Below are 11,060 nucleotides of genomic sequence, written 5' to 3'. Positions count from 1 at the left end.
GGTATTATTGATCTGCATGGATAGCTTGAAAATTCTTATCCGACTTCAAATCCCAGCCCCACCCCGGATAAACATGGTCGTTGCCTTGTTGTTCTTTATTTCTACTGATATCTAACTCCATAAGATTCAAATGTTATTTAAAGTGTATCCGAACTTTGCTCATTGAAACTATGATCAAAATGCTCCACGTGTTCAGCTTGATATGATTTCAAATATCAAACCCTAAATATTGACACTACCTTAGCTTTATACAACTTAATTAATTTGGATATTGATTAAAGTACTAAGCCATATAAGGTGTAGGCACTATCAATGGTAGGGGTAATTCAGTGCGCATACAAACTATATACTTTTATCTATCTTAACGTACTTTTACGTAACTATAGAAATTTCTGCAGATCTGTATTTTTGAGGAAAACCATTCATTCATTTTCTTTCTTAATCAAATTATGAACGATAATTCTGGCAAAATGCCTGTTTCATGTACAATCTATATAATTTTTATCTAAAAAAGCATGCAAGGTAAATGCAACAGTTTCCCGTAAAAAATGGTTGAACATTGTAAACGTTTGCCTCGCGGAAGCACGCTCTGGTAAGAAAAATAGCACGAAAGGGTCTATTCGAACCTTTCGTGTTATCTGTGGAATAGTCGATAGACATGCGTGGAACATGCTCAATATAAACTTCCGCGAGAAAAAATTCGTTTGTTCTACCCAAGTCCTACCTCGCGAAATTATGTATAACACATGCTAATCGACTTTACACGAAATGGTCTATTTTCTGTGAAGAGATCTTTTAGTGACCTCTGAAAGTATTTACTATTTACGCTGGTGAATTTGTTGCGTTTAACCATATCTGTTCCTTTTTTCTATGCGTGAATGTGATGATTAACTTTAAGGCACAGAAACGAATTACTATGCAAGTTAAAATCACTTCAATAACAAATACTTCTCTCTATCATAATATGAAATAAAATGAATCGTGGGGCGCAGCTAAACACACCTGCAGAGGTCGAACAGATGGGGAAAATATGGACACAATATAATATATTTAAAAAATAAAATAAAAAAAGAGCTTACATTTAAAACAAAAAACCAATTCAACAAAGTTTCAGAAAAAAATGCTTGAAGCGTTTTCAAATTATTGTGTAACTATGGATCCCCCTTTTGGATATTTTAACATTTGAAAATGGAGCTATCATCAATGTTAAACAATTCACAAAAGTCTCATGAAAAGAAGTGCAGCTACTGTACAAATGTACTGAGTTATAGTCCGAAAAGTATGAACTAAGTCCCGTATATAACTTTAAATTTTAAAATAGAAAATTTACTCAAAAAATGAAAGGGAGCTTACAACAATATGATTTAACAATTCACTAAAGCTTCATGGACATTGCTGCAAGGGTTTTTGAGTTAGAGCCCGCAAACAGAATATCACATCATTTTATGAACGAATAAAAGTCCGATAACTCCAAAAAGAAAAATCGGGAAATTTATATTTAAAAAAAAATCGAAGGGGAGCTCAAATGAATAGAAAGAAAAAATTCAAATAAGTTTCACAAAAACTTAGTATTTTTTTAAAGTGTGAATGGCGGACGTACAGGCGGGCACTGGTATACCATAATACCACATTCCACGAGTGGCAGGCGTTTTTTTCTAAAGTGAATTTCGAAACGTCTATCGCTGTTTCCGAGCTTGTCATTATACATCCGAACTAGAAAGAAGTGCATATAAAATAAATAGTATTCTAATGCAGTATAAGTTACAGTTTAAAAAAGTAATCGGGATTAATTGCATTGTCAAACTTGACATTGCCCCTAACGGGACTAATACCCCCGCAGCCTTTTGGACCAATTACACAATTCATATTGGACACAACCTTTATGGGGGATAATCTAAGCACTTAGCAGCCATTATAAAACACCCAACTCCAAACCACAAACAAACTGAGTATTATTTTTGTTGTTGACAACACAATAAGATATGACTGCAAATTTACTTTTGAACATACATTATACCAATATGCACATCCTAGTATGGTAATTTAACACCCAATTAAGTTTCATAACAATCTTGCAAGTTGTTGAGGAGGAGTTGCGGACAACATTGGACAAGTTTTGCTGAAAAACGTCCCATAGCCGTCATTTCTACAATTTTTCCCCAAAAACAATTCCTGACAATACGCACATCCAAATATGGTAATCTATGTCTCACTAACTACTTCTGATATTTACTTTACATATTAAAAAGTAATTTTCAAGGTTTTACTGTGAAGTCCCAGGACAAATGACATCATAATGATGCATACCATTGCGAAGCTAGAAAAATAAGGCATAAAAATCATTATGCTCATTGTACGATAGCTGTTGAATTTTTTCACAAATTTAACTTAAGAATAAATAATACTGAAAATCAACATTTTACCTTTCTGCTAACCGACGTCATGCAGGCAAATACTGACACATGTAAACAATATTCATACTCTTTAGTAGTAATTACAAATATGATTTTAAAGTACACATTCTCTGCTTTATTTTGCTACTTTTGATCAGCATATACACAGATTATGCTCTTACAATGCATAGATCTAGGTTCAATGTGTTTTGGTAATATATATATATAATGTGTGACCATTTGATCCGGAAGTGGTTAGCTAGATCCTAACACTCCATTGAGTTTCATTACAATACTACAAGTCGTTAGGGAGGAGTTGTGCATGGACAACGCATACGAGACCAAGTTTTGCTGAAAAATGCCTATAAGGTCAACAGCTGTCATTTTTTACATTTTTTGTCCAAACATACATTCCTGACAGTTTGCACATCTCCATGTGGTTATATTACATCCCACAAAGTTTCGAACAGATAACACTTCTGCAAACTTCTAAAAAATAGATAGTTCGGATATATAGACGGACAGACAGGTTGAACCTATATACAAAAAAAACTGTTAAAACCGACGTACAGGCCAGGACTTAATGAAATAAAATTCTTCGCAAGGCGCAGCTTGATACGACAGCAGAGGTTGAATCTTGAACAGTTGGGACAAGTATGGACACAAAATTCAAGCTTTATAAAGCTCTGAATTTTAATTGCAATTAAACAGGAAAAAAATTTGACCAGAATCACAGTGACCTCTTTAAGGCCCATAATTCCTCTATAAGGACAACCCCCAAAATCGATCCCAGTCTTACTTTGGAGTATGGCATCTTTGGTAATAATTTCAAAAAGATCCCTTCAGTTTCAAGTTAGTACCTGTACATCAGAAAAATGCTTTTTTCTTGCCAATAATTCCTAAACGGTTTGAGCCACAACCCACAACTTCCGTGATAAGACACGTGGTAAAATATCAAAGTAATTAATGAATCATGAAAATGTTTGTTTTTGGTCCCTAACATCTAAATGGTTTAAAACCGACTTTAAGTCGTCTTTTTGTAGTATGCCACCTTGTGGAACAATTTCAAAGAAATCCATTCACATTTACTCAAGTTTATGTCGGGATATCATATATATGCTTATTTCTGTCGTCTAATTCTTAAACGGTTCGTCATAACCCCTAAAATCAATCCCAAGATTTCTTTAGTGGTGAGGCACCTTGTGGTATAATATAAAACCGATGTTTACACTTAAACTCAAGTCATTGCCCGAACGACAACGGTGGCAGCACCATACTACCAAACTTGGCACAAACATAGACCACCATATGAAGATGTGCACATATGTTTTGAATTTAAAACATGCCCAGAGTCCAAATTTTTTAAAAATTCACAAAAAAAATCTCAAATTTATAACGTAGAAAGTTCATACTTAGTGTAAAAATAGGTCACTACATGGGCTTCTCATTGGCCATGTTAAAATTTAAAAAGTGATCGCCACTACAAGATGGCCGCTACCCATATCTTTGTTATAATTCGAAAAAAGTAATTGAGCCATGAAAACTGATTTAAAATGCTCCTGCGACAATGGGGGAACACCCTGTAATGAAGTGCATAACATGACCATTTCATTAATTGAAAGGTTCTTTCCATCTATAAAATTTTCAAGATGTTGGCTGAAAATTGCGAAACACATTTTTTTTTCTCTTTTCAAGGGCAATAGGTCTAACGAGTCGTCTGACAATTTCGCTCCCCGCAGACTGTTGTAGGCCTTATTATAAGGACCATTTCAGCAATTGAAGTATATTCTATCATAGTTTTCCAGATACTGGCTGAAAACTGTAGAACGCCATTTTTTTACTCTAACTAGGAGTCGTTCGACAACTTTGACCCCTTGCAGGCCTTTGTAGTCCCTATAAGGAACCAACCTTTCGCAACTGAAAGAATTTGGCTAAACCAAACTTACGGTTTTGGAGATATACGAGGAAAACCTCTGACAGACCTCTTTGTTCTAGTTTTTGTAATGTTTTCTCGACGGATCAAAATCCCTCATATCATATCTACGCAGAATACCCTAAGGAAAATTCATACCAAGTTGGTTCTAATTGGTTTGGTACTTTCAGAAAAGAAGATTTTTGAAAGAAATAACATAAAAAATAAGGATAAAATGTCGAAAAAGCGTAGTAACTCCAAGATGGCTCAACAAATTAAAACGAAAATTTGACCACAGATAGATCTCATCCTGCAAAACAATTTAACCCTGTCAGATTTTAGCAACACTTGCGATTTTGGAGATGTGCGAGAAAACCTCTGACTGACCCCTTCCTTCTATTCGTAGTAACTGTAACCATGTTTTCGACGGATCAAAATCCCATCATCAGTTCTAAGTAGAATATCCTAAGGAACATTCATATCAAATTTGGTTCCAATTGGTCCAGTAATGCCAGAGGAAATCATTATAAAAAGCAACCAAAAAAAAGTCAAAAAGGGCAATATTTCCAACATGGCTTCACAGATTAAAACGAAAATTTGACAACAGATATTATCATGCTGAACACTTTTTTTTGGTCAAACCTAACAGTTTTGGAGATATACATTGTATGCAAAAATCTTCTGTCTGACCCCTACATGTATGTTCTATTTTTAGTTATGGCGGCTTTGTTTTTTGATGGATGAAAAATCCTTGCATTACCCTTATGTAGAATACCCTAACGATGACTACAACTGATAACGACAATGACAGACGCCAAGTGATGGCAATACATGTAGCTCACATGGCCCTCGGCCAGGTGAGCTAAAAAGATAACATGGACAGACCAGCAGACAGATGGACATTATTAATTCTATATACAGAGACCTCAAAATTTTGCTTCTAGAGGGTTTAATTCTTACTTAAAAGACGTGAACAATTCACTATGTCATGGCAATTGATGGAAGGATATTTGAGTTACAAATGTACATGGACATGTACATAATTACATGTATAGTATAAAAAAATGAAGTCCCTGAAAATATTATATAATCTAAAATATTTGAAAATCAAGAGACTTATTATATACTTGATAAAAATTAACAATTCAAAAAAGTTTCACGAAAATTTATATACATGTTAATGTAGAGATTTCAAGTTACATGTATTGTCGTAATAAAGAAATTCCCCATTTTTATTAATAAAAAACTTCCATACTCACGAAATTATCAAAACAGATCAACAGAAATGAACAACAATAGGAAGGAGGCTTACACTCAAGAAAATGCTTTAAAGGACACAGCTTGATACAACCATAGAGATGTAACCTTGAACTGTTAGAGCAAGTATGGACTAGATACAGATTTTATTTTGGATAAGAATTAGACATTTGAAACAGGTAAGTATTTGATTCAAAGTGGCCATCCTTTTTGTCTCTAATTCCTGAATGGTTCCATGTCAAACCTCCAAAGATAATCCCAACTCTCCTTTTGAAGGTACATGTACAGTCTGTACATTGTTTGGCACCTTGTGGTACTATTTCAAAGTAAACTGTTTCTAAAGTTATTGCCCAGAAATCAGAAAAAAAATACCTGTTTCTGGCCTCTCATTCTTAACTTGGCTCAAGTCACAACACCAAAAGTCAATATCAGTCTTTCTTTTGAAGTACAAAATGTATGGCACCTTTTAGTAAAACAGAGATCCATTCACAATATTGGAACATAAGGAAAATGCTTGTTTCTGGCCCTTAATTCCTAAAAGGTTCAAGCTTTTACCTACAAAATCAATCCAGGCCTTCCTTTCAAATTTCAGAGATGCATTCACTAATAGTCAACAGGGATAATTATAAGCGGTCGCCCAGTAGCCAAACTTTTAGGTAAAATTTAGTTGAAAATAAAAAAAATATTAAACAAAAATATGGTCTGGGCTTCCTAATTTTTAACCCCGGGTCAAGTTATTGTCTGGACATCAGGGAAAATCACTGTTTCTAGCCCCTAACTTCTACTTTATGTATGTTCAAGTCTTAACCCCGAAAATCAATCCATTACTCCATTTGGTGGTAAAAAAAAATTCTAGAAAAATATAATAGACATCAATATACTTTTACTGGAATTATATACATTGTAGTTAAATTCTAAGAAATGCTTGTTTTGCCCATTTTTTGCCATTCTAAAACTGTTGGGGACATAACCCCAAAAATCAATACAAGCCTTCCTGTTTTGGTTAGGAACCTTGCTATAAAATTTGATAAAGATCAATTTATATTCAAGTTATTGCATGAAAACTAAATGTCTACCGACAATGACATGGACAACATGGACTGCATCATTTTTTTGTGGTTGTATACAAATTTCAAAATCCCCTTCTTTTGTACACTATGAAAAAAAACCCACATATCAAAAACCAAAAATCAAAATTGAAAGGGAGTTCACATCAATAAAAAGAATCATATCATCATGATCTGATCAAAGTTTTACAAAAAATTGGTGGCAGCATGTTGGATTTATTGTGTGAAGTGTGATCTTAGGAAGGACAGACAACCATTCTACCATAGTAGTGTGCATCCTGTCAACAGACAGGTGTACAAAAATGAACTTTCCATCTGCTATTTGAACAAAACAAATCCTTTCACAATTTCAATCTGCCAACCAATAGCATATCCACGTAATAAATAACTTTCCATGCAAACATTTCAATTTCCCTGCAGGATGAGGTTCCTTGAATATTCATTACACAAACGTACATGTAGTAAAGGAAAGAAAAAAAATTACAATAAATAAGTTATTCATAAATTATATTTAACCACATCAAATTTTACATTTCTTTCCCTAACTGCCCCAACTGTTCAATGAATTTAGATGCATTTACAAGCTGACTGCACCCATAAACTATTCTCTTTGGTCCACTACTTGAAGAGGATTTTGACTTAGCATAGTCTATCAAGTTTTGGTATTCAATATAATTTCCTCCTCCTATCATGAAAACATAAGCCTCTTGGTATGGTGATTTGTTCCTTGGAACTGACGATGAATCTGAACATAGGAGCTTTGGGTCAAAGTATCTATAGTCCTCAATTTCTTGAAGTGATTTCATCTCCATTAGTCCATCAACAATTCGTGTTGTTGGTAAATTATGTGTTTTTATGACTAAATTCTTGACACCTTCCATTAAGAACTGAGAACTTTTACCGATTAACTTGTTGAACATTCCAACGGTAGTGGTACCCCCACCGCCATACTGACTGGGAGCTGCTGTCATTTTATTGTATGCTTTCCATCGTCGAATATATGAAATTGGTTCAATTTCACAATTTGCACCCTGCAATGCAACACAATACTGATCGATTTCAGCATCACTCATTGGAGGACCACAAATAAGAGCAATTATGAAGATTCTAACTTTGTCCTCAGGGGTACCCAAGTCAGGATCAGATATAATGTCCATTAAAGACTTATCTAAAAGGGACTTACTCATCATCTTCTCTTCCATTTCAAAGTAAGTGTCCAATTTTCTCTGTTTTATATGTTCTAACATTGCTGTTGCAATATTTGTATGCATGTCAATCAAACGTTTCATTTCAAGTAATTCAGGCAGTGAACTTACAGTTGACGTAAGCTTTGCAGTGGTGTCATTTAGCATGCCAAATGCAACCTCATCATCACCTTCTAATCCCATTGCTGACTTCATCTTTTTAATCTCATCTTCATGTGATTTGTATCGTTCTAATTGTTCTTGAACAGCCTCTGCTACTTGTGGAAAGGGGCTACCTTTTTCTTTTTCCCAGAATTTATCTGATGGGTTCAAATCATAACTTTTCTTTTTCTTTTTGGTCATCATATTGCCAGCAGGACCTCTCACTTCAACTAACTCCTCAATTTCAACACGATTCAAAACCAAGTTAAAGACATCATGTGCTAAAGCCTGATATGTCCAAGTGTGGTGTAGCATAGAAGCTATATCTAAATTTCTGTCTAGTAGAACAAGTAAAGGCCTCTGAAAGCTAAATTGTCCTGCTTGAATATTGTCAGTTGTAAAGAAACTATTTCTTGCATCTCGCAAGTTCTCTCTCAGCTTCTTGTCAAGTTTTTGACCAACCATTTCTGCAGCATTTCCCCTAGGACAACGAATAATAGGAACTGTCCCTAATGTAACAAACACGGAAAATAAACTGTCCACAATTGTATCCATCATTTGCTCCATTTCAGCATCCTTCACATCTCCACGATTGATGTCATAATAAGAAAGTTCACGATCCGAATTTCTCAAGCAGAAGAGATCTTCTTCTAATGAAATAAAGTTCAAATACTGATCAAAAACCTTTGACACCACTTGAACACAGTTGCTTTGAAGAGCAGTTTGGGCTATGTCTTCTAATTTTTGTCTGTTGATGGCAGATATAAAGTTAAGATAATATGAATCGTACAATTGATTCTGAAGGTCTTGGCATATTCTTCTAATGTTGTCCTCTGTTGGTAAAACGAAATAAACAGCCGGTACATCGGGGATAGAATCCCGGTCAGAGTGAAGATTCAAATGAAGGGTTACACCAAGCTCTCTTAGTTCTTTTACTGTCAGGAGCGGGGATATAATGTCTTGGCCAAACCTATCGTATATGAGGACTTTCCACTGTGGCTCTGCTGATGTGGCTTTTGTAATAGGAACGTTGAAATTGAGCATTCGTTTCAACGCTAAAACTTGCTTCTCTCTTACGGAAGCCATGATTGATACTACTGCCGTCTACAGGCTGACGTGGCAAAAGTGACACGATGTAAGAAAGGCAACTCATGTACAACTTTCACTTTCAAAAATGAAAGTAGAACTAGAACCCCAAATGATCGCAAAAAATGTAATGTAATAGAGGTTCAGGACCTCTTGACCTATCTGTCTTCCTAAAATCCTAAGACCTCCTTAAATCTTAGTTTTAAATTTAACTCCACTTATAAACAACCATCGACGGAAGAAATTTTCTGTCCGGTCTATTTATCGAAAATAAAGATCTAGAGGTCTCGTTTTAATTTTTTTCATCACCAAAAACTTTTGCTATTTCAAGATATCAAAATATCTCAATATTAGTTACATTACATGGCTATTATAAGAAATTTTCAATCTTACCTAAGATATGTTAGCTGGTTCACTTTAAAAAATAAAAATATAGTTTATATTTTACATCATTCAAATACATGAAGATGCATGAAAAACCATTATAACAGATTTTCTGCTAAAATGTTGCTCCACAACCCATTTCTGATTCAAATATAAACAAATTCAGGACTATCTCAAAATTTTCAGTCAATATTTGGGCATTTGGAAACTCCCTAATTTATAAAAGTTACCAAAGCCAATAAGTCTTTGAGCAGCATTATTGATTTATCATCAAATAAAAATTGGCATTATTTTTGGCTTAACCATGTACTGGTATTCGTATCTTAATATACAGCAAAGACATTATACTTGCGCTATTACCATCTAATTAAAATTAGACCAATCAATTATTCCATTCAGTCACTGCATGTGACTGAATGGAACAAATGATGGGGCCAATTTTGTAATTAGATTGGTGCTATTAATGCATACCTTGGTTCCTTTCTTAAAGTTGTTTACCATATTCTGCCAATACTATTTCTATTGTAGGGTGTGTAAACCTTGCATAGTAAAATGCAAATGTCTGAGAGAAAAATCTGTACTGGTATGTGCCGAGATGATGTGAAAAAAAAACAAAACAAATCAGGACTTTTGAAATCAGTCCTTAATCAAGAAAGATGTCATTCAATAATTTGATCAAAATTTCTGGCTGGAAAATAACATTGCTTTGAAATATTTTAGCTATTTCAGTCTTTTTTTCTATAGTAATTTTCAAATATATCATGTATAGGAAATCAACTACAACTTATCCAACAGTGACCCTGTTCCTATACTTGAACTATTATATACAACATTTGGAGGGATAGACAGCAGAACAGTAGTAGGAAAGGTTGATATGATAGTCACACTGATCCACCAATGTCCAAATCTAGAAAAGGTTGATATGATAGTCACACTGATCCACCAATGTCCAAATCTAGAAAAGGTTGATATGATAGTCACACTGATCCACCAATGTCCAAATCTAGAAAAGGTTGAAATGACAGTCACACTGATCCACCAATGTCCAAATCCACAAATTCTGATAGGGGGTGGGGGTGCTGACTGGCCTTAGGGGCCTGTTAGTGTAATTTCCAGTTTTATCTAAACAATCAACCAAAATTTTCAATTATTAAAAGGGAAGGGCAATTCCCAACCCCTGGTTCTACCAATGCACACACATTCCAATCTCATTAAATGAAAAAAGGGAACGTTACTCTTGAAAAATTGAATGCTGTTCTCATTATAACTGAACTAATACCCGTATTTTGATGGTCCTCAAAGCAGTTTAAAGACATAGATCAACAATACTTTGAATGTCACTTTGAAACCAAAATTGGTGATCAGACATCATAGTATTATCAACAAAATTAAAACCTCAACGAAAATTTAATCTTAATAAGAATAATATTTTCCAAATGCTTAAACTACAAAAACCAATCCATACACAATCAATTTTTAATTAAAAAAAAGACACAAAATTTTGGCCCTACAAAAATTAATGTTTCCACAGTATACCTCTGACTTGGCAGGAAGGCTAATGATAATACAAGGGAGATATATCTATCATTTCACTGTGGGCATATCAAATATTGGA

At 34.4% G+C, this 11,060-nt stretch overlaps 1 protein-coding gene across 1 annotated transcript; it reads right to left on the bottom strand.

The window, feature by feature from the left end:
• Window positions 1–7,119: 7,119 nt before the first annotated feature.
• On the bottom strand, window positions 7,120–9,086 carry LOC148610441 (sec1 family domain-containing protein 1-like). Its single transcript, XM_088543315.1, has one exon. The coding sequence runs from the start codon at window positions 9,059–9,061 to the stop codon at window positions 7,157–7,159; it is 1,905 nt and encodes a 634-aa protein (XP_088399441.1). The 5' UTR covers window positions 9,062–9,086; the 3' UTR covers window positions 7,120–7,156.
• Between the last annotated feature and the right edge of the window lie 1,974 nt (window positions 9,087–11,060).

Source organism: Perna viridis, chromosome 8, assembly GCF_037379345.1.
Source record: "Perna viridis isolate PV_CMFRI_1.1 ecotype Kerala chromosome 8, ASM3737934v1, whole genome shotgun sequence".
Taxonomy (NCBI): Eukaryota; Metazoa; Mollusca; class Bivalvia; order Mytilida; family Mytilidae; genus Perna; species Perna viridis.
Note: the sequence above shows the minus strand (reverse complement) of the source record. Positions and strands in the feature narration are given on the sequence as shown.